This window comes from Hordeum vulgare, chromosome 1H (genome assembly GCF_904849725.1).
Source record: "Hordeum vulgare subsp. vulgare chromosome 1H, MorexV3_pseudomolecules_assembly, whole genome shotgun sequence".
Lineage (NCBI taxonomy): Eukaryota > Viridiplantae > Streptophyta > Magnoliopsida > Poales > Poaceae > Hordeum > Hordeum vulgare.
In genome coordinates, this window is record NC_058518.1 from 221,678,008 (window position 1) to 221,703,577 (window position 25,570).

General features: G+C 41.7%; 1 protein-coding gene across 5 annotated transcripts; it reads right to left on the reverse strand.

Annotated features, from left to right (window-relative positions):
* Window positions 1-20,446: 20,446 nt before the first annotated feature.
* LOC123429123 lies at window positions 20,447-25,355 on the reverse strand. Of its 5 annotated transcripts, none has more exons than XM_045113208.1 (7): window positions 25,263-25,355; window positions 25,067-25,121; window positions 22,519-24,751; window positions 22,098-22,418; window positions 21,926-22,022; window positions 21,133-21,855; window positions 20,447-20,722 (listed from the first exon to the last, which is right to left on the reverse strand). In XM_045113208.1, the coding sequence occupies exons 3-6, from the start codon at window positions 22,797-22,799 to the stop codon at window positions 21,622-21,624; spliced, it is 933 nt and encodes a 310-aa protein (XP_044969143.1). In that variant the 5' UTR covers window positions 22,800-24,751; window positions 25,067-25,121; window positions 25,263-25,355; the 3' UTR covers window positions 20,447-20,722; window positions 21,133-21,621. The 5 variants fall into 5 exon arrangements, with proteins under 5 accessions (XP_044969143.1, XP_044969137.1, XP_044969150.1 ...); XM_045113202.1 differs by having other exon boundaries at window positions 22,519-24,755; XM_045113215.1 differs by having other exon boundaries at window positions 21,165-21,855; window positions 22,519-25,121.
* Window positions 25,356-25,570: the final 215 nt, after the last annotated feature.

Consider the following 25,570-nt stretch of genomic DNA (forward strand, 5'->3'; position numbering starts at 1 on the left):
GCCTGCCACTGAGCCCGCGTGAGCATGACAAGATCATCGTTCCTCCCGTCCCCGAGACTGTACCTCATACGCTCGTCGTGAGCCTTGTAGCGTCCGACGAGATCATCCATGAAGAGGGTCGCGAGATCGACGCACTGCTCGATCGCTGTGACAATTTGCAGGTACCAGGGAGGAGCCGCACGCAAGAACCGACGGACAACCGAGGCCTCCGGTAGATTCTCTACAAGTGCGCGGATCCGATTAACGAGAGTAGCTACCCGTGAAGCAAACACGTCCACGGACTCATTGTCGCCCATGACCAAAGTCTCATAGTTCCTTAAGAGAGTTTGGAGATTGGCTTGCTTGACGCGGTCGTGTCCCTCGAACATGAGCTCCAAGGTATCCCACACCTCCTTCGCCGTTTCTTTGGCGATCAGGTGTTGAAGGACATCCATCGACATCACCGAGTAAATCGCCGATGCCGCCTGCCGATCCTTCCAGTGCTCGGCTCCCCCCTTCTTGAAAGCGTCGCCTCCTGGATCGACTGCGTCCCACAACACGTTGGCGCAGAGACCACACTCCATCAGTGCCTTCCAGACTCCGAAGTTCTGCGGTCAAATCATGGGTACGACGAACTCGCCGGAGCAGCAAATATTTTAGCCGCACCGGAGTACGCCGCCAGCTGCTTGGTCTTGTCGTCCTCTGACATGATCTTCCGTTACTAGAAGATCAACCTCGCTCTAGATACCAATTGTTGGCCCGGACCCGACGCCGAGTACTTTCCGGTGACGGCAACGACCGACGACGAACGACGACGACGAGCGACTTGGTACGATAAACCGACGAGTTCTTCCGTGGGTACACGCTGAAAACAAGCTAGCCAAAGTACCAGATTGATCTGGCTGAAAACTCACGAACGTGATATATATAGCTAGCTAATTAGCCTTAAGCTAGTAGACAATCTCGCCGGAAGCCTGGCGCTCTAATTCACGAGAACATGGGACACGCCGAGTTGGTCAAAGGCTCATATCGAGCCTTATACTTTTATTGCTTTTTGATCTCTTTGTCTCACGGTGGTACAAAGAGTACAGAATACCTGAGTATTTATATTATTTAGCTAACCTGCTAACTAATCTAGTCCTACTCGGTATACAATTCAATTTCTAATCGGATATGTACACGTCCAGTGTACACTCCACCCAACAGGGGCATCTAGTCGGGTTTAATTCCAACAGTCACGGTATTGCGACAAAAACTCAAGAGTTGGAGCGGTAACACAATGAGTTGCAGGTGAGGAATATGGGAGCGGTAACACAATGAGTTGGAGCGGTATCTACGTTGCCGAGGACGAGCTTACAGAATATGGGTGAAAGACTGTCGACCTTGAGGGCTCGCTTGCAAGGAAGGTGAGGAAGTTTCAGGAGTTGTCCAATGTTATGAAGCATAAGGAGGCCACCGGGCAATGTCTTTCTGAAGCTCACGCCGATGCCGACGACCGCGTCCAATAATTGGCAGAGAGACTCGTGCAATTGGAGACTGTTATCACGTGTAAGTTTATCCTTGTTTGAGTTATTATTATACCCGAGGCATTCCATTGCCTCAACCTTATTCACTTGTTATCTGTGGTATCTCTTCTTGGAATCATACACAAAGATGTCACTCCGCGGTTGGGTGAGGTTGCCAACCTCACTGATCGCATGATTGTTGCCCTTGGTATGCCCCGCAGGACCTTGTACCATGGTGAGGAGGCTCACGCTGCTAGCATGGGCTCCATCCCATCTTCTGGACTAGTAGTAGTCCATGGTGAATGATATCGTCATGTGGGTATTGGCTGGCGTGAGGTCGCATTACCCGGATCTTCTGTTAGGCATGATCTTCCATGGTTCGCCTGGCTGTCTTGCTGGCGAGGGCTCCCCTATGGAGGTCGGAGCCGAGGCTGAGTATGTGGCAACGCCTGTCAAGTAGAAAAATAATTAAGTGGTGCTCCATAGAGGAGTAAGATATGTAAACCTTGTTCCCAAATATAGCGTGACTATGGCATGTATGCTTTTATGCATGTGTGTTTCATTTTTATTTGTGTCTCTTGCCTTTTTTGGACAAGATCTAGTTTAGCTGTTGAGAAATGTGACCCCGCTGCGCCATAATCATCAGTGTGTTTGTGGGAGGCCCATGTTTCAGCCCAGCAACCTCAGAACGATTGTGAATCACTACACGCCTTTTGGCTAGGGTAGGATTCTCAGCATATTAGGATTTCATCGTTTGAGAACTCCAGGCGAAAGAGAAAAGGGGTGACCTCAAGCATCATCCACAAAGGGACCTTCCTGTTAGGATGGTTTGATCAAAAAGCATTTATTTAATTTAGGCTTTCAAAAACCCATGAGTTGGGATTCGTGCTACAAGTCCTCAAATTAGGGAAGTTGTTTTGCCCCAAAGATTTTATCTTAATCCCATTATCAAAGAGACTTTCCAAAATCAAAAAAATATTATGTTAAAAGTTATTTTCCTATCTCATTTAAATACCTTTTGCTTAGGCTAGAAATGGTCTTTTATGAAGGAAAATTATTTTTCTAGCTTTTAAAATATTTGCAAAAATTTAGGCAAAACTCAATGGACATATATGTTCCATATATATAAGTTTTAACACGTGGCCATGTTGAAAATATTGGACAAAACCCTTCAAAACCCTTTCTGTCTATTTCAATCTTTTGAAATATTTCTACAAGAAATATTGACAATAAATTCCAAGAAAATTATAGCAAGTCACACATGATATATGTGATTATCTTGCCAAGTTTCATCTCAATCCAAGTTGATTTGGTTCACCTAAATATTTCAAAACCATATCTGTGCAGAACCAAATTTGAGCAACTCTACATTGCCAAGAGTCTCCAATTGTGCTCAAATTTTGTGGACATGTTCTCATACTGTAATAATGCATCCACACCAGGTGGTGCATCAAGGGGGTCAGGTTAAGTTGTTCCAAGCCCCTCAAAACCTCTCCTGCTGATTTCTGGAATTGGGAAACTTTACATTATAAAGTTTCTTCAATCGATCCCAAACTTTTTGGGCATGCTTTAATACTCAAATAATGCCACCACACCATGTGGTGCATTAGCGGGAATCAATTTACATGAATTTATATGCACAAAGCCATTTCTGCCTTTTTCTAGGCGTTTTCAAGTCTACATTGGAAAGTTTCTCCAACAAATCCCAAAATTGGTGTCCAATCTCATTTGCACCTATCATGTGATACTCTTAAGTTTCATAGCAACTGCACTCCAATTGCTAGCCCTAACACCCATCAAACACCTTCTGCTCACTTACCATATTTGTTGCTTTGGCCCCTTCTACTATTCTCCTTGAGCTCAAATTTTTACTACAACTTTTGCTAGCCCTCTACCACCTCCAGTAACTTTGAAACGGCCCCGCATCAATTATTATAGGGTAACTCCCTCTCTTTCTCTCTCGTTTTCTCTATGGCAGCACCTCTTTTACCCCTCTTGCATTAATTTTGTTCATTTAAATGCCTCCAGGTCTTTTCACAACACCTATGGTGTGCACCATTTCATGCAAAGATATGGCATGTTCATGTGGAAAATATGAGCAGCCCTTCTAAAACTTTATTTTTGGCAAAAATTAAGCCTTGAACTACAAGTGCTAGCTACGCTCCTCTCCCTGAACTGAAACTTGGCAGTCTTGTAGTTCCTCGATGCCTATGACTCCTAGACTAGGTTTCTTTTCAAAAACGTCCCAGTAAAACCCGCTACAATGGCCCCTAAGTTTGCTGCTAGAAACTTACCCTGAGTAGAAAACACTTCTACCAAGGATGGGTCCAAACTTCACTAGAGCACTCAAGCAAGGATGCCTTCCATGCTAGACAACGTGTCCTGGCCAGAGGGTGGTCCTGGTCAAGCCTGGTCATGGTGACCATGCCCTTGGCCTACAGAAATAGTGCTCTACGGAAGAAAGCTGCCCAATAGCCTACGTCTGGTTGTGGTAGGTTCTCCTCACACGTGTGGCATCTCCCTTCAAGCTCCCATGCCGCTCCCAAACACCAGGTTGCCTCCAAGGTCGCTCAGGCACACGTGTGCCATCGTGCCCAGAGCATCCGAGGCCACCCGAGCCCGTTCTCGTCGCCTCGCCCTCGCTTTATTCCTACCCCAGGCGCCCTGTTGCCCCCCTTCGCTTCTCCTCACTCCCACAGATCTCACGAGCCCATCCATTTCTCCTCCCCCGCCCTGCAATCACCCCCATGGAAGAAGCCATCCCGCTAGCCACAACTAAAATTCATACCAAACCAGGCTCCCCCTCGACTCTGACCACCGTAGGATCCCCTCCTAGCCACCATGGGTCCCTCCCCAACGTCGTTGTTCTCCACGGGACACGGAAGGGCTCGAGGCCAATGATGGACGCTGGCCCCCTCTGCGGCCACTTCAGTCGATGCCACTTCGGCCCTCCCTTGCGCACGTGAGGCATCGGGATGTGGTGGCGCAACCTCGCGGGCCTGTCGGAGCCCCGGGCATCATCGGAGGGCGGTCTTAGTCGCTAGAGCGAAGCACCGGCTCAAGAACCTCCAGCCTTCCATGTCTCCTCTATTCCGTGGGAGGTAGGGGCAGGATCTGCTAGGTGGGGCCGGACTGTAAGCGGCTATGGCCCGGCCCCACTCGTTTAAGTGGAAGCGCCACCTAGCCTCTGCGCATCTGTGTGTAGGAAACGTACTGTGGGCAGTGCAACTCCGGCGTGGCCCCTTGCGCGCACAAGCGTGTTGTTGGGCCGACCCAACTGCTATCCGACGCCCTGTGTGCCAGGTTGTCCTCTGGTAAATTTTTGTTTTCCTCTTTTCTTTTAACATAGAGGCAAATGAATTCATAATAAATTCAATTGAACTCCAAATTTGATGATTTAAATTTCTGCATAGTCCTAAAATCATGGCATATCCAAATATGTGCATTGCACATCTTTCCATAGAAAATTTCTATGGTTTTAATATTCAAATTCATATTTGAATATTCCAAACCCAATCTTGCAAAATCCCTAGAGCCTCCAAATCAACTCCAAATGGAGTGATTCCAATTACTAGGTGACACTAAAATCATGCTTTAATTTTCTAGCCTAGCTGATCATTTTTATTATGCCTTATTTCCATGGGACCAAATAAATGGCCCTTTTTCAGTTTATTCCAAATTAGAAAATCCCAAGAGGATTCATACCAGCTCCAAATCCTTTGGAACCACCACCTTTATGTTTCTAAAATCATGGCCTATTTGGTGGGCACATTCACTCATCTTTACAAAAATATTTTCCGTAGGCTTCTTGTAGGGCCAACGATTCCTCCATTTCCTCCATTCAAAATCTGTGATGATCCAAATCTCTTAGAGCAAGCTTTAGGAATTTTCTTGTGATCGGTGATGTCCAAGGAAATAATAAAACTCCTATTTTTAGAGCACTTCTATTTTCTGCTTGTGCTATTTCTCTGTAACGACTAAGATGCGGTCCTTTCCGATTTGGGGAATGAGGCCTCAAATTGGAAAGAAGCGCATCTAAGCGTTTTGCAAACATGGTATCATAGCACATAAATAATATCAACAGAATGACAATAAGGGATTCAATTGCCATCTCATAAATATATCAGAGTTACATCACGCGTCCAAACAAGGTAGTTCCGCTACGGACTACAAAACAAGGGAAATGGCTATGCTAACCTGCATGCTTGCCCATAATCACGACCACGCCTCAATCTTCTAGATAGTTCACGTACAGGTGGTCGTTCTCCTCATCGTACTGCCACGCCAGCTGCATGCCTTCGGGATCACCTGTCTCGGGGGTACCAGAACCTGTTGGTGTTGTGAAGGAATCTGTGAGCCACGGGGACTCAGCAATCTATGACCTCCGTGCCAGAACTAGTCAAGTTATTTGGTTGGAAAGGTTGAGTATTTAGGTTGCATCTTCCTAAGCTTAATATGGTCTCTAACTTACGTAGAACAAGTATGAAGGTGGTGTATTCTAGAGATCGATGATAGATGATCACTAAGTGACCCTGAACACCTACCTACGTCAATCATAACCCCATCGTGTTCCCGTTCGAAGAGAGATCTTTGAAGGGGACAGTCACGGTTACGCACACAGTTGGCAATTTTATTAGCTTATGTTTAAGTTATCTATTACCGGATGTTAACAAATATTCCAAGCTGCCACATAACCGCGGGCACGGATTTCCGAAAGATTAAACCCTGCAGGGGTGCTCCAACTAGTCCATCACAAACGTACACGGGCCGCAAAGTAATCCTCTATCACGAATCTCGTGATCTCGTCGAATTCCTTAGAGGAAAACCTCAACTCTGGGGAGAACCAAAGCTTCACCGGGATTTCTATACGCAAGATATATCGCTAAGGTAAGACAAGACTAGCAGGACCTCCCGTCGTGTCGACGACCCTGATAAGAGCCGCGTATCTCAGTCTCAGGACACGACGGATGAGCTAGACGTCGGGATGGCTAAACCTCTGGGTGAACAGTGGGGCCCCGGACATCGCTCAGGTGGGACCAACACTCATGAAGAGCACTGGCCCAGGTTGTAGATTAAATTCCTTGGGTAGCTATTCCCTATGCAGATTATTATTAAGTGATTAGCAGATTAAAACCAAAGGTGGGTCCTGCCGGACAAGTCTTAACACTACGCGATTTATCGAGGGGTCCCCATAACAACCCCGAACGTGTTAGGAGCGTTCAATATGGAATCAAACACCGGTAGCCGGTAACTAAGGCGGCAATAACGGAACAAAGCACCCAGTAAAAGGCTAGGCCTTTCGTTATTTACCAAGTATATAGGTGCATTAATTAAATAACATAATTAAGATAATGATATCAAGCTCATGTTATCACATGAGACAAAGCACCTGCATCTAGCAACGCTAACATTAGTAGCTGAGCAAAGCCTACTTAGCCATTCAAGATTTGCTAGGAAGGGATAAGTGTTTGGGTTTCATGGCAATTCAGGAGGCAAATATTTCAGTGGTAGGCAGCGAGCATAAGACGGAAGAAACGTAATCTAGCATAACAAGTCTAGAGATGGAATCAAGGTCATATCATCTTGCCTGTGATATCCTCAGCTTGGAATTGTTCTTGGTCGTCCTGCACGTACTCTCCCGAATCCACGTACTCGTTCTCCGATCCCGGTGCTACCCAACATAAGAATAACATCCAATGAAGAACAACACCTCAAGATGCAACTAGCACGTGATGCATGAGATGAATATGAGCATGCATCACTATTTCTATCACTAGCACAAGCATGAGAAGTAATTACATGTTCCTGGACAGAACTGCATTCTAAACTATCTTCACATGCATGAGAATGACATGGTCAGATGCGTCTCATGAAAACAATGCAAAACCATATAAAGAACATTACAAACGGAGCTACGGATCAACGGGAAACAACGAAACAAGATATGAAGCCCTACGTGTCAAATTCTTCACAACACACTCCAAAGGCATATCTCTGGTAATTCCAGGTTGCCAAGACATAAAAAAAACCAACATGGATGGGGTGGTGCAAATATTATCACCACACCATCAACTATGCACTCACAAACATCAAAATACCAAAACTACACAATCTGCCATAAACTACATCTACAGCCACCTAAACATGCCAAATAAGATATGTGGTTGTAGCTATCCAATAGTACTACAAGCACAAGCAAAAATATCACACAAAGGAGTTAAACACAGAAAGTTACACAGCTGCAAACTTGCCCAAAAATATCAGATTTCAGGGACTTAATGAAAATTCCAGATTCTCACTATCTGTTTATGCTCTGACGCATTTTGACAGCAGGCAAAACAATATCTACACGACTCCAAATGGAACGAAAATTTACAGGGATCTAGACAAACATATAAGCTTCAACTTTCCAGATGAAAGCTAAGGCTGAAACACAACACATTGACCTGCACAACCTCATCAAGAGGAGAAGAAAATATAAACAGATTCTCAGACTTCGTGAAGATTTTCACTAATCTGGAATGTTAGCCACATGCCTACTTTGATTGGCCAAAACTTGCACATATGCATTCCTAAACATGAAACAAAAGCAACAAGTGGTAGAGGGGGTCACCCTCTAGTGCCACAACAAGGAGTCAACCTATTGTGCACACCACAACATCATGAGACCAAGCTCCGAACATAGAACAAATCTGAAATATGTCATTTCCAGGAAGTGTTCCAATGGCAAAACTGATATCACCAATGGATTCCTAGGATGACTCTACCCCAAAACCATATATAACACATATCCACTTGCTTGGAACAAGTGGGCACAAACTAGGAAAGAAAAACTACATAGAATCCTATATAGTGAATAGTGCTACATCACATGTGCAAAATCACTAGAGCAAAACCTACACAATCTATTGCACATGACCACAACATCAATGGGGGTACATGAGGGGTACACTACAGGAATCGAGCATTTTGCCGTCAGGACGCTACAGACGGCAAAGAGCGAATTACAGTCGGCAAAACTTTTGCTGTCAGCCCATGACGATAAATAATGTCGTCAGATCATGTGCCCGCAAAGGGCGTCTTTGCCGTCAGCGACCGGGACAGCAGACGGCAAAATGTTTGCCGTCAGTGGAATTATGTTGCCGTCAGCTACTTTGGTAGACGGCAAAAAAATGGTCAGAAGACGGAACGGCCTAACTAACGGACGACGTTAGCCTTTTTTGCCGTCTTCCTAACCTATACATGACAGCAAAATATGGCATTTCTTTGTCGTCTTCCTAACCTATACATGACAGCAAAATATGGCATTTTTTTGCCATCTTCCTAACCTATACATGACAGCAAAATATGGTCTATTTTTTGCCATCTTCCTAGCCTGTACATGACAGCAAAATATGATCTAATTTTTTGTCGTCTTCCTAGCCTGTACATGACAACAAAATATGGTCTATTTTTTGCCGTCTTGCTAGCCTGTACATGACAGCAAAATAGACATAATTCATACAGCATATATATATATAACATAATCCATACAGCATATGTATATATATAACATAATCCATACAGTATATGTATATATATAACATAATCCATACATCATATATATAACATCCATAATCCATACATCATATATATAACATCCATAATCCATACATCATATACATAACATCCATAATCCATACATCATATATATAACATCCATAATCCATACATCATATATATAACATCCTTAATCCATACAACATATAACACATCCATAATCCATACATCATATATATAACATCCATAATCCATGTCATAATATTTGGCATTACTACATATATATACATCATATATATAATCCATGTCATAATATTTGGCATTACTACATAAAATTTGGCATTACCATAAATGTCTTCATGTCAATATCATAGTCCAAAGAACATCCGTATGACAACCTACAAGATGAAGTCATGCACATATGTCAGATTTTGACACACAATTAATAAAGGTTATCCAGTTCTTGGCACACAATAAAATTTAAGGAACACATAGAAAATCTTCAAGCAGGGAGACTCACAAATAAAAAACATAACTGGCAACTGCATGGTGATCGTACATGTTTCATTACAAGTAGGAATAGAATGATAATGATTTTGAACATTTATATGCAGTACTAGCTGGGAGAGCATATAAGCAGCTTCAACTGCACACAATTGGCTTAGATTCATGTCCATACTATATATAACCATCATCCACGTCATTGATGCATGCATATATGTGTACACAGGTGAAATGTGATCAGCAGGCTAGGACGTCTAGCGCCAATACGTTATTATTGATTGTTGTAATCAATAGATCTTTCATCGTGGCATCTATCTTCCACCACAAGGAAGTGGGATCCATTTAAAATCTGTGTGGTGATGATGATACTGAACTGAGTCTTGGAGGAGATGGATTTGTGACACCATATATCCATGATATAAAATCTAATATATAAAAAACCTGAACACGATGATCATTCTCCTTCAGAAATTCGCCTGATTATCAAGTATTTTTCAAGTGTCCTAATCTATGCAGTTGTCGTTATACTCACAATTCATCGAGCCATGACTCAATAGTCTAGAATGAGCATGTCAAATTGCATAAAACAAAGTGATAGGTTCCATTTTTACATCATTTTGTCCATGCATGAGTTTATAAAACTGGACGCATACAAGGTACCAATGAAATCGAAGGAGACATTTGATTTGTTTATTATTTTCTTTCTTTTCTATTGAAGTTCTTAATGTTGTTATTGAACTATACAAACAAATGTTTTTCATCAATAGGCAACTACTAGAAGCATTAATTAAAGAGAAATATATATTCTTACTTCATTATTACTGTTGCACATGATACCATGGTATATTGTTGGAAAAGAACATGGGAAAAAGATGTAAAAGGTAAATGTGGACAATATTTACACATAATATTTCTTCCCTAAACACACCCCATCTAATGTACACATAATACTATCAAAGTAATTAAAGCCTCATGATTAACTCATTCATTTAGATCTAACGGTTAATATAACAACTAACGTCACCCAAAGTACGCTTAGCAATTTTTGGTGGCGGACGAAAACTCTGCTCTCCGTCGTGGGCATTTTTGTTCATCAAACGAAAAGAAAAATACACATCAATGCACGGTTGCACCCACCCCGCTGTTAATCAAGGAAACTCTACCCGTGATTCCGCTCGCTAGCTAGGCTGCTACTCGATAGGCACCATCTATCCTGCTCGCACCATTGGCACACAATGTCGATAGGCACCAGATGTGGCGATGAGAAACCATGTAAGAACAAGCAACTATGTGGTGGACTATGTGACTCGGCGAGGAAAGCAAGCGACTGGAGGCATCGAGCGCCGAGCGACATCATGGATTGTTTTTGTTTAGTTATCGTATTGCATCAACTGATGGAATGGCCAAACTCCAATGATCACATGATATGTTAGTCAGGAGTTGGTCTGCGCCTGATTTTTTCAGAAAAAACAATACTGTAAACGTAGTACATAAAGACAATTAATTTGCTCCCTCATTTTTACATGATCATGGCAAAGTTTCTTGGTGGATCGCAAGGGTTCAGCGCTGAACCCGTCTCTGTTGCTTTCCAACGCTAATCAGGGCTAACATCTCGATCCATTGATAATCAGATGACATGTGCACAAACTAATGTGCTATTTTATTGATTATTTTTGAAAATGTTTCCTTGATTATGAAATGGGATTTTTTTAAGATAGTGAGAGAAGGGACATAGATTTAGTGGATAACTACATGAGCAAACTACTAAAGGCATGTTCCCCAAAACAAATTCTTCAAATGCAACACGTGCATTGCACGTGCACAACTACTAGTCTGAGAAAGGAAAATCTAGTAGTAGTCAGAATGGGGATCAACGGTTGTTGATGTGACCGAAGTCATGCTGCTTTTCATGCTACATCGGGATTGTGCTTGATGGGATCGATTGTCAGGAATGATGAGGGCCTGGTGTTTTTTCTGACTATGTGTTATCTGTTTTGCTTTTCTCATTACAATATTATTGTACTGTAGGAAAGTTTTAGACTATATGCTATATGCTAGAAAGTTTTAGGTAAATATAGACTATATGCTAGAAAGTTTTAGATATTCTGTTTTGCTTTTCTCATTACAATATTATTGTACTTCAGGAAGATAATATAGACTATGTGCTATCTTGAAAGCTTTAGATATTCCGGCTAAAATGCAAGTGGGTCAAATAGCAGAAATAATCAACCCTTCTAAAAATTCCAGGTTGCACATATTCAAGCAATTTCTGCACACACATTAGTTACTTATATGTTTTATCCTTTATTAATATTTAGGGATAGCTATTCATGTTTATCATATATGAGAAAAACAATGACATGATATTAACAATTAGAGCATATTAACAATTCTCCTATGTCATTCTATGGGTTCAAATGGGTCAAATACATAACTTCAAGTGGTCTCGTAATCATGAAGATCTCAAGTGGTCTCTACTTGTAAATGAGATATGGAGGCACTAACCATAGCAGATCTCAAAGATGCGGAGAACCATCAAGGTTATTGCCAGGAGCATGAGCATGTGAAGATCCAGCATTATTCGATCCATTGGTCGATGGATATTGCATGAAGTATTACATGGTTAGAATGACACTCGGACTAAGAAATGCAATAATGATCCTTGCAAATATTTTAGTTAACTAACCGTAGAACGCGGAGTAAGGACAGAAAAATCAAAAGCGGGCATACCATACTGGGTACAATAAGCGTGCAAATTACGTTAAGAGCGGTGAAGGTTAAGCACCGATAGTAAAAGACTAGATGTGTTGGCTATTAAGGAATTATGCTTGGCTATTAAGGAACTAACAGTAAACATCTGAAAGTTTTGAGTATTTTGTGCCCACACAGCCTATTGCGCCCTCTCATCAGCCAGTCGCCTCTCCTCCGCTCTCTCCATCGCCCTTTCCTCAGCCATCAGTCACCTCTCCTATCCCCTCTCTGCCGCCCTCTCCGCAGCCGCCCGTTGCCTCTCCACTATCAACTTCTCCTCGAGTAGGCACTACAGAATATGGCATCACAATCGCATCTTCAAATCCAACATTATGTAAGAATTACAAAAAGCATATGTAGAAGGACTTGTATAGAATACCTCCATCTCGGCCCTTGCTGGAGTCGCGCTTTCACATACAAAAGATTTTGGGAGACCTAACCGAGCCTTGTGCTCAGCTAGAGTGCAAGTGGAGGGCCTAGGGAACATGTCTCCTGCAATAGCCTCCTTGCCATGTTTCTTCCCCTCTCCAGCGATCATAACCAACTCGTGGTTAAGGGGCTCCGATGCCACATCATAGTCGGGCCCTCTCAACTTTGTTGCCACCTCTCTAACTTTGGTCAGCCGATTGTAGGCGGTCTGGCTGGTGTACGCAGACGATGTGTCAGACGGATCGTAAGGCGTGGGTTTTTTGAACGGTGCCTTATGGGACAAAGCATAACCAATGAAAAGGTTGGGCTCCTCCGCTTTGTGGTGAGCCGCCTACAACCAAACCAACATGATTAGGAATTCATCACAAGGATTAATTGGCAACATGTATGACAAGAAAGAACTTATGTAGAACAAATCGATGGGAGGAAAGATATACCCAACGTTTCGTGAATCCCTTAAGGCTCAAGTTTCCTTGATGGTGTGGTGGATCTTTCATTGCGTTTCGCCGATTTTTGTAATCTATGTGTTTCAACGTATACTCTTTAGAACACTAGTAGTCCACAATCCGCTCCCAACACTCGCCCTTATCGACACACCATCTAGGAGTAACCTAATTTGATCATTTTCATCTCATATACGTCAAAAAGATATTGAGTGCCAACCAGTTGAGGAAATAAAAAGGATGAACATGATTTATTTACCTGCATGTACTCCTCCTTCGTAAGAAAGATTTTCGTAGTCGGTCTCTTAGTAGCCATCCTATAGCCCTTAGATGCCTTATAAGAATGGACGGCAATAATGCGCGCATCATAGAACATATTGCGCACAAGCTTCTTACAGTGAATGTTGACATTCACTTGTGCCTCCTCCAACTTTCCATCCTCGCATCTATAGAAATCCTTCAAATACACGTGAGATCAAACGAGATTAGAAATTAACTAGTTATGTCTTACATATAAAAGTGTGAATTAAACTTAATGATTACCCAAATTTTGGCAAAGACCCGCTCGGCTTTGTTGTGAACCTCAATGTTGTTGAATGTACCAACATCCTCACAGGCTTTGTAGTGTTCCCAAGTTCGTGCTACCTCGGGAACGTTGACCTCCCCTGGCAAAGTAACCATGCCAGGAAAATGCTCCTTAAGGAGGATCCCAATGACGCCGTTCACGTGTCGGCACTTACCCGGCGCCTCATCACCAGCTTCTGTCCAAGTGCTACATAATGAGAAGCCAAAGTTATGAGCAATTGTTGCATACAATGAAGGTAGAAAAATGGGAAGCCAAAGTTAGTTACCTTACTCCATATTGAGTAATGCACGGCCTCTGATCGACAGATTCCCCTCGTTTTGGGAGACTTGATGCACCACGCAGGAACACAGTCTGACCCTCAAGAACTGCAATTAAACCATCATCCTCCTCCTCCTCGTCACCAGGCACGGGGGAGTGAGACATCATATCGTCCTCAGGAACGGGGGAGTGAGACACCGGCTCCTCCAACCTCACCTCCTCAGGCACGGGGGAGTGAGACACTGGCTCGTCCTCGGGCAAGGGCGAGTGAGACACCGGCTCCTCCAACCTCACCTCCTCAGGCGGTGCTGCGGCAGGTGGTGGCGAGGAAGGCCGGACCGGATTTGTCTTACCCTTTCCTCCACGTCCACCTTTTACTCGACCTCTTCCTCGATGAGGCTGAGCATGGGAGGGTGCCTCAGGAGGATCAGCGAGAAAACTAGTGATCAGATTTCTCGCTATCTTGAGTGGGACCTTCTCTGCCGGAGCACTAGCAGCTGTCCTTTTCCTATGCGCTCCCATCATGCTTAACTCACCTGCTACAACAAATAGTAAAGCAATTAGTACAAATACAACAGTACAGTTCAAATAAATAAGCATAAGTTCAAAAAAATCACAAATGAGAATTACAAATTAAGGCGATTATAGCACAAATACAACTTTATAGTTCAAACAAATAAGCAGAAGTTCAAAATATTGCAAATTCAACATTACAGCATGTTCGGGGTCATGGTAAAGCAACTAGTACAAAATCAACATTACAACTCAACATTACAACCAAGAATAGTTGGGATCATCTCGATCACAATCCGGCTCTTCTTCTTCCTCTTCTGCTTCCTCGTCATCATCAGTATCACGCGTGTCGTCAAAGATGTCGTCACAGTGTTGGCCGTCATCATCACTATCATTGGCAATGCCTTGACGTAACCGCTCAAGCATGGATAGGTCCTCCATGTTTGTAACCTCTTTTTCTTCCTCTTCTTCTTCTTCTTCTTCTTCCTCTTCTTCCTCTTCTTCTTCTTCTTCGTCGTCATCATCACTATCAATGTGTACTTCCATGGATGCATGGATGTTGCGACGGCCTCTAGGCCCATGTTCTTCTTGGAAGAATTCTCCATCATATGTGTCAGGGTTGATGTGAGGTTGATAATCCTCTTCACTGGGAGAACATTGTTTACCATGTGGCGGCACATCATACACGACATACCAACCCTTAAGATGCGCCTTCTTTTGACATGCGTACTTGAGATAGAAAACTCGTGTCGCTTGTTGAGCCACAATATAGACATCCTCGCATTCTAATTTGTTGTCTTGTCGAATTTCAACTAGCCTAGTATCATCTCTCCGCCTAATCTTCTCCGGATCGAACCAATGGCATTTAAAGACAATGACTTTTGGAGGATTTGCCCCAAAGTAATGCAGTTCATATATTTCATCAAGTCTTCCATAATACTCAACTCCATTGCAAATAGCTGACACTCCTGTGTTTCTTGATTTTAGAACGGCCCGACGTTCCTCGTTCTCATGTGTGCGGAAGTGATATCCATTGATGTTGTATCTCTCGAACGTACCGACCTTATAGTCAAAGCCATTAGCAACTTGTTTCAACTCGTTGTCCAATATTGACGTGCCCTACAAGTTTAAGAGAGAAGGACCGGTGAATTAGTCGCACGTAATACCAACTTAGGTTCTTCCATAATAAGAAGTATATATACCTTTCCTTTGAACCAAGAAATGAAACCGTAATTGCCGTCTCCGTTGCCAGCAAGAAGCTCATACTCTTCGAGTGAATCACGTTCGACCCCTCCATTAGAGAATTGAGCAACGAAATCACTGAGCAATGAGAAATGAGCGGAGTTAGACACAAACATATGAGTAAGTGTTACATGATGTACCAATCACTTACTCTATGTATGGCTGCACTTCTTTTAAGTTGGTGAGGATATACAACGTAAGCAAGCTCCACTCTTTCACATCCAGATTCTTTGAACCAGAAGCACCCACATGTCTGAGTTGCCCTTTGAAGAGGCTGAGAGTGGATTCATGTTTGGGGTTGCCGGTATTGTAGCGAGACTTCGTATTATGCAGGCTTGGAATATTGGCCCCATAGCGTGATGTCGTGAAGTTTGTCACCTCTTCTGCCAAGAATGCATCGGCTATGGATGCTTCAATTCTACATTTATTTCTACATTTAGCTCGAAGAGTCTTTTGCATTCTCTCAAGTCCATAGCACCAACGGTTCTGCACAGGGCCGCCCAATCTTGCCTCAGATGGGAGGTGTAAAATCATATGTTCCATCGGATTAGAAGCCTGGTGGAAATATCTTCTCTAGCTTGTAGAGCAACTCGGGTGCCCGTTTTTCCATGTCATCTAACACAGTAGGAGATACTACTTTAGCACAAAGAACACGGAAGAAATAGCTAAGCTCTGCCAATACTTCCCAATCATCCTCAGGGATATAGCCTCGAATCATCACCGGCATTAACCGCTCAAGCCATATGTGCCAATCATGACTCTTCAACCCGTTGAGCTTCAATTTATCAAGATTCACTGCCCTCATTAGATTCGTTGCATACCCATCAGGGAACACCAAATTTTTGAACCACATGAGTATCTCCTTCTTTTGTTCCCTTGTAAGAACAAACCTAGCCCGTGGCGTCGTCCATTTCTTCCGGTCCATGCGTTGCCGCAAGTTTTTTTCGGGTCTATCACATAGCTTCATCACATCTAGTATAGCCTTAGTATTGTCCTTCGTCTTCTCAGAAATGTTGAACAATGTGCCAAAAATGGCCTCGGCGATATTCTTTTCAGTGTCCATTACATCAATGTTATGTGGAATCTCGAGCTGATGGAAGTAGGGGAGATCCCAGAAGCATGGCCTATGAGTCCAGGCATGTTCTTCATTATATCCCAAGAAATACCCTGGACGGATGGGATCAGGCTCGAGAGCATCTAGTTGATTATGAATCTGTTCACCCGTCATCTGACGTGGTGCCGAGTGTTCGACAACTTCACCTTTCATGAAGTTCTTCTTGTCTTGTTGTAGCGACCCGACTCAAGACGAGTCAAGCCTCTGTGTATCTGTGCCATCCCTGGATCAGTATGCTGGCACACACAGTACATCAGTGTATATATCAAAGTGCAATCACATGTAAAATAGCGTAAAACTGATATATACCTTAATATCTCAGCGGAAGCGGTCAAGGGAGTGGAGTCCCAATAAACACCAACGGCAAGTTGAGTGTAGACCGTAACCCTGGATCGTGCTCTTACTCGTCGAAGAAAAATATCTGCAACATAAGACGTTGCAGCCGTGTAGGTCAGCATATTGAATATGCCGGCAAGTCACATAAGAGAGGGGTGAAAAGTAATCATCTATACTATATGCATATATGGCAGGTGGGGCTATAAGTTTTTGGCGAAAAGCAAGTTTTCTCCTACATCAAGAGAGGGCTAAAAGCAAAATGTTACTACATTGTTGGTTGTTAACGAGATGGTTCCACCAACCAATTCTCGTACCCATGTTGTCAATAATACCCACATCAATATTATTATTTGTGTTGAGAATTTCACATAACTTCAGTTCCTTTGGCTCAAGTTGTCCATGACCATGGACACGGCTAATCGATTAGGTTTGAGTACTCTGCAGAGTTTTGCACACGTTCCCCACAAGATTTGATCGCCTCCGTGTATGTCCTCGCACTTCAGGGTGTTTGAAGACCGGATGATCAAAACATGGTCTTTCAACGGGTCCCTCTGAATCCCTGTCGGTGCCCATCCATTCCTACCATTCGTCTACATCTGCTAGCACCGCCTGTCCAGAGTCGCCGCTTTGTCCAACCAAGCCAGAGCCCATAATGACTTGTGGCTGTGCAGGTAAGCCTTGGGTCTTGAAAATATCCGTCCGTCTCTTCGAGCCTGGGTGAAGCTTTCCGCAGGATGACATGGCCTCTCCAGCATCCCGGGCATCCACTGGGTTCTCCAGGGAGCCGATCAACCGTCCTTCACCCAGAGTTGCATTGCGTCTGAGGTCTTGAAAATCTTGTCTTAGTCCGGTCTTGATTATTATATCAACCTCGCATCACTCGTGATATACACTCAACCGATAACCCGTCTACTTAAGCATAGCAAATATAACATTGTCGTCCCGGGGCCAAGTATCGGGGTTGTTGTGTGCCTACTACATGATACTACAACTTATGCTAAAGTTTCCAAGTACCTAGGCAGCATGCAAATTTTGGCATAGGATGGTAGAACTACAATGCATAAAACATAGGTGATAGTATGATCAAAGTGACTTGCCTGTGATGTTGACGAAGAAGAATTTCTCGAGAAAATAACTCGATAGACTACTCGTCACTCTCCGATGAAATCTATATAACAAACATATCATTCACATAAGCACTCATACTAGCAATCATTCTAGCAATCAAAACAAAAGAGAGAGCGAATAGAAATCCGAAAGAAACTTCAAATAAGACTAGGGAGTTTTCTACTACGTCAAACACTAAATAGTTTTGTCTAACAGAAAATAATGACAAGGAACTAAGATATAAATCTAACTAAGATAAAATAAAGTGTTTTTCACAAAACCTTTTTGAGAGTATTCCCAAACGGGATTTGAAACAACGGTGAAAACATTTGCACGTTACTACGGAACTAGAATTGATTTCATGAAAACACATAAAACTAAAATAAAAACTTGTTGCAAAACTACTGTTAACTAACATAAACAAAACAATAATAATCATTCTGAAATAATAAGGGAAATATTTTTAAAACAAAATAGAAAAGGAATTAGCCAAAATCCTAAAAGCGGTGAAACAGAAATTGTTTCACATGAAATAATGAGTTAAAATACTCAAACAAATCTTAAATTTTTACCACATATAAATAGGATCACTAGTGATCAGTACCAAAAGGAATCAAATTAAAAGCTATTTTAAACTCCTGGAATAGGCAAAACAAGGTTTAAACTAAATCTGATCTAACTTATATTTAAAAAATTCAAACATAGACAAATTATATGTTTTTAAACACTACAGGAAATTTGTGAGCTACTGGAAAAAGAATCAATGTCATTGGACTTTGGTATAAAACGTTGTGGCCAAAACAAGATTGAAAGTTGCTGTTTTTGCTATTTTTGACAGAAAAACTGCAGCTAGCACTACTAGAGGAATTAGCTTTGGTAACACATCCCAGTAACACAAGAAAAAATATGTTACTGCGTAAAAGCGCTGTAACACAACATTTGTGTCCACAACTAAGTTGTAACACATTCTATGGGAAGTGTTACAAAGTTGTAACACATATTCCTCATGCGTCGAATGTGTTACGATGTTGTAACACATTATTTATGTCGGTCAAGAGAGTGTTACAAAAATGTAACACATATATGAGATGTGATATTGTGTTACAAGTTTGTAACACATGTGAGCTACCTAGGTAAATGTTACCAACGTAGTAAACATTGAATATAGTTTTTCTTTGTTGTCATGAAAATAATTGTTGCAACATACATGCGATCAATTCTCAGGTCGATTCCATCATAGCACACGACCTCTGGGTTAATAGTTACGGGCTTGCGTCATTCACATGCTAGCTACACAAAAGTTTAGTGGACATGTGTTTGCTTAAGGACCGAATCTATTAGGATAAAAACATTAACATAGCCTAGATACGAAATCCCATAGAAGGCACGACTTAAATAAAAAAATGTTTTTTTTCATGTATGTAATTCTACTAAAATGAGATTATTTCCATGTATGTGCATACATACAACCCTTTTTCTAAGACTAGCTAAGAGAGAGGGAGGGAGGGAGAGAGAGATAATGTGTTTGTAATCTTGTAAAAAAACATTCTCATCTTAATATAAAAGACGTGCAACTCTTTTGGATATTCTAAAAAATAATGTTTTGTGCTTTCAAAATTTGCTAAAATTAAAAGGTGTGCTAGCTTCTTTTAAGTAATTCCGGACTTAATTAATAATAATATGCTTTGACGATTTTATTGATCCGTTTATTCTCTTATAAAGCATAAAAGTATGTTGATGTCTTGTAATTAGGAAGTGTTTTTGATAAAAGATATTGTACGTTGACATGTTATATCTGTGACTTTTTTATTAGTTGGACTACCTTAATCCACAATCATGGGTAAAACAAGGAAAAAAATATGAGAAAGTTGAGTGTCGTTGGAAGAACTTTGAACTTTTAATTTAGTAAATGAGACTTCATTCCACGTTGAACTTTTATCTTGACACATGAGAGTGCAAACTTTTAACCATCTAATCAAATCATCAGCAAGAGAACTATATGTAGAGAAACTAAAACATTCACACTGCTTCAGGACAGATTCAGACTTTAACAAAAATGGCAACCTGTGATCGAAAACAGGATTTTTGAACACTACAAGAGTATACCAATATTAAACTATGAACCAAAGTACAAAATAAATTTCCAAACAAGTTGCGTGTATCTCAATTATGAACTGTTGTTGATTAAAGTACAAAATGAAGTTCTAGATAAACACGTGCTGTCATAGCGAACCAAATTATCAAGCATAAATATAAGAGTACACTAAGTTTTGACCAACACATAGTCTCACACATTAGTATATCGTCAAGCAAGTTTGTTAGCTACTCTGCACGAAGCCACCAAGCAGTTCTGTACCAACACAAAGCACACATGCCACCACCCCCTCTATGCCTCCATGTAGCATGTAGCCGAAACCTGTAGCATGCAACAAAAACATGAACAAGAAAATAAAAAAACACTTTCTGCTACTTTTATCGCTAAAATTTCATATCTAACATCAAAGCGTCAACCCAAAATTAAATAAAGAATGCACAAAACATAATTGAAGAACATCAAGACTGAACAATACATTTTATTAGAGGTAACAATCACATCTCAAATGTTGTGTTACAAATGAAATATGGATCAACCTATATGAGTGCACTGTTCAAAGCCACATATTTAGAAACATTAACATAATTCATTAATTTATGAATGGGTTGATCAGAAGTTCAAACAGTCATACTATTACTTTCATACAAGGACATTTCTAGGAGAAAATAATATACACGTCATCTTTATGACAAAAAATACAAGAGCATATTCGGAAAGCATAACTATATTACCTGAACATAGTGCATACCTTGTTGCTACTAACCTCAACTATTCTTCGGTGCTCGAAACACTAGTAGCATCCACTATTGTCCCCTCAACGTCTGTTCTAACCCAGTGTTGGTCATTGTTCTTTCTTTTCAAAATCTCTCCAAGCTGTGAAACATGAAATGGCTGGTTTTCTGTCTCCTCTTCCCATTCCAAGTTACCTAAGTCATATACATCTCTAGGCTTTGGCAACTTCATTACCACAAACCAACCTGGATTCAATTCATCTTTCACATAGAACACTTGATTCGCCTGGTTGGGGAAAATAAAAGGCTCATGCTCAATCTTTTCTCCTTTGTGTATTTGATGTGAGAAATTGACAAGTGTGTAACCGTACTTGTCTTTTTTCATTCCTTTTTCTGAGAACACATTAACCCATTCACATCTAAACAACACCACTGAAAACTGTTCAGAGTAATTTAGCTCGACAATATCAATTACCCTTCCATAGTACGTCACACATCCTGTAAAACTGCATTAGCATCGCGTGCTGAATCATAACGAGATGTTTTTGCAGTTACCATGACTCCACTATTTTGTGTCTCTTTATCCAAGCGTTTAGGCCTAAAATGGTAGCCTCGGGAGTTGAAAGCGCAATATCTTTTGGCTGCATTAACTGGGCCCCGGGCCAACAATCTAATATCCTTTTCAATACTATGGACGCCATTTTCCTTCTCCAATTTCTTTATCTGAATATTTAGAATTTGATTAAAACTAAATGTAGTGATGTGTATAGTATATGCAGAATATGGCACTTACATGAGCTTGGAACCATTCATGGAACTTATCGTTTTGAATCCTCTCAACAACATCAAGGTTTAAATTGCGTCCATTAGTTATCTCATCAGCATGAGCTCTGCAAAGTAGTTAACAAATAGAGGTAAAGTAGGGGAAAGGGTAACTAAGACAATTTATAAGCATAAGATATTACCTAAGGTATGAGTTCACATCGGAGCAATTGAACAAGACATATCTATGTGCCTGTACTTTAGCCACACCGCTCAGAACATAATTCCTAGGCCTTCCAAGTGGATTGCCAGAATGAGGAAATAATCTTGATCCATGTGCAATATCATGATTCCCAACCCACTCCTCGTCATCTTCGTTCCTCGAAGCCAAGTTATGCTTAGTCTCAAAACCGATAATATATCTTGAACAAAATGTCATGCACTCATCTGCCAAAAATGCTTCGGCGATAGATCCTTCGGGATGAGCTCTGTTACGGACATTCGACTTCAACTTACCTATATACCTACATAAACACAAAGAGAAGAAAGAAGAAAATTATTGAATAATCTTTTCCTACAACGATATGTAATGCATCCCCATATTTATATAAGAAGCTAGCATACCTTTCCACAAACCACATCGAACGGTAGCACACTGGGCCACCTACTTTTGCCTCTGTTGCTAGATGCATAACCAAATGCACCATAACATTGAAAAAACCTGGCGGGAATATCATCTCCATATGACATAATGTCATTATGATTCGCTCCTCCAACTTCTCAAGCTCGCTGATGTATAGGACTTTTGCACTCACTTCTCTAAAATACCCACACAAGTCAAACAACACAGATGTGACATAATCTGGGAGTAGACCTCGGATAGCAAGTGGCAGGAAATGTTGCATTAGTATATGACAATCATGACTTTTAAGGCCTGAGATTCTCCCTTGAACAACATTTGCACATCTTGAGATGTTTCCTGAAAACCCATTCGGACCCCTTGCACCATGAAGGACTTTACAAAATTGTTGCTTCCCTTCTTTAGATAGGTTAAAGGAGGCAGGTGGGAGATAATACTTATCATTAGGTTTTTTTGTGGATGTAACTCTCGTTTAATGTTCATATGTTCTAGGTCTTGTCGTGCCTTTAAATTATCTTTGGTCTTACCTTCTATCCCTAGAAGTGTTCCATATATGTTCTCACATACGTTCTTCTCAATATGCATGATATCAAGATTGTGACGAAGTAAACTGAAGTCCCAATAGGGCAAATTGAATAGGCCACTGACACACTTCCAGGTTTTAGACTTCTCAAAATCTGAAATTGATTTTATTTGATCTTCAACTCTAGTTTCTGCATAAGGAGTAGGTGCTGCTCTATGTTCTTCAAACCCATCAAATGATCTAGCATCAAAACGGAATTTGTGATCTGGGGGCAGAAATCGACGATGCCCCATGAAACAGTACTTCTGCCCATATTTCAAGCGTTTAGAACATGTTTCATCACGGCATGGAAAACAACCAAACTCACCATTTACGCTATATCCTGCAAAGAGAGCTAGCCCGGGGTAGTCACTCACAATAGACAACACAACAGCATAAAGTTGAAACATCTCACCTCGAGATGCATCATAAGTACGAGTTCCTACCGTAAACAACTCCATTAGTTCTTCATATACTGGTTGCATGAATACATGAAAATTCTTTCCAGGGTAAGTTGGACCAGGAATAAGCAGAGTAAGCATAAGAGAAGAGGCCTTTGTGCACAGCCATGATGGAAGGTTATTAGGTACTAGGACAACAGGCCAGCAACTATGTTTAGAACTCAGCTTACCAAACGGATTGAATCCATCAGCTGTGATTGTGAATCTAATGTTTCAAGAATCTGATCTGATGTGCTTATACTTGGAGTCGATCTCCTTCCATGCCGCTGAATCAGCTAAATGTCGCAATGCACCATCTTTTATGCGTTCCTCATCATGCCATCTTAATGCTATAGCAGTTTCCTTGTGCATAAAAAGCCTCTTGAGCCTTGACTTAATAGGGAAGTACCGTAGCACCTTCTTTGGGATTGCTTTTTTCTTTCCTTGTCAGTTAGCATGGTTTTATCAGGTTTGTTTTTCCACCTTGATGCTCCACATACTGAGCAAAAGTCATCCGTAGCCTTCTCTTTCCAAAAAAGCTAACAATCTTTTTCACAAACATGAATTCTCTCATAACTAAGCCCAAGCTTTCCAATGATCTTCTTAGCCTCGGCAAAAGTTCCAGGTAAATTATTGCCATTTGGAATTGCTTGCTGCAGAACTGCTAGCAAATCATTTATAGATTTATTGCTCCACTTGTTAGTGGATTTTATGTTGAACAGAAGCACAAGGAAAGAAAGTTTTGATAGTTCACACCCATTCCACAAAGGTACATCTGCATCTCTCAACAAGTCATAAAAAGCTTGGGTTTCAGGATCTGGTCCATGTTCTGGAGGGCTTGGGTCATCGCAGTCATTCAGTTGAGACCCATTATCTATGTTCCCGAAAACATCATGGACTAGTTGGCACATATTAGAGTTTATGCCTCCCTGTTTTGACCTTTTTCGTTTGCTAGAGGAGATGTATCCTGCAGTTTCACCATGACAACCCCAAACTGTGTACCCAAGTAGCATTCCATTACACACCAAATGATCATATACAGTGTTTCGCTTCAACAAGAACTTATTGACACATTTGATGCAAGGACAACGGATCTTGGCATCTGTACTTTTTCCAGTGTATACAAAATCAAGAAAACCTTCTATGCCAGCCAAGTAGTCTGCACTTGGTCTAGGAGAACACAGTAACTTTTTAATATTTGTTAGATCCATCTGACTAGCTGTGTTAAAGTAGCAAATGTCATTGTATATCTTATCATTGTATGATGCGAATTAACAAGCAGATATTAAACAAAAACGGAAACAACTAATTTAATAAATCTTATTGCAATCACCAGTTACAGTCTGTCTTTGTATATCTCAAACACCAAATAATTTAATAAATCTCATGACACTCAGCAGATAGTCTGTCTTTGTATATCTCAATCTACAATCTTATGGCAATCACTAATTTAATTGTATGATGCGAATTAACAAGCAGATATTAAACAAAAATATATGTACAATACTATGTTTTAATCAATCAGCTCACCTCAAACACCGACTGCGTCAGGCTCTTAGGAGTATCGTGAATAATTCACTATGACCTGCATGGAAAGTCAGCATGAGGACATACGGATCTTAGACCCCGATCGATTGATGGATCGATCGAGTGGCAAACCGAACCAGCGCGAAAATATATTGCAGGAGAGGCACAACAGCGAGTTCTGAAGCTCGAGCCCTCAAACCTGAACCAGTTCGGTCTGACGACGATGTGGAGAAGCAGCGCGCTGCCCACAGATTGTGGAGAAGCAGCGTCCAAGGTTATTGGGCGCCCGGCGATGTCCTTCGCTCCCGCCGTCTCCTTCTCCCGTCCGTGGACTCGGGCGGCAGATCTTGCCGCCGGTGAAGGTGTGGATTTGAGCGCCGAGAGGAGGCGTCGTGGGCTGTGGTCTAGAGTGGCCGGTGGAGGTATGGAATCGAGAGGATGCAAAGCTGGGAGTGGAATCGAGGGGCCGCGGCACGGCCTCGCGGCGGCGCAGTCAGCGGCCAACGC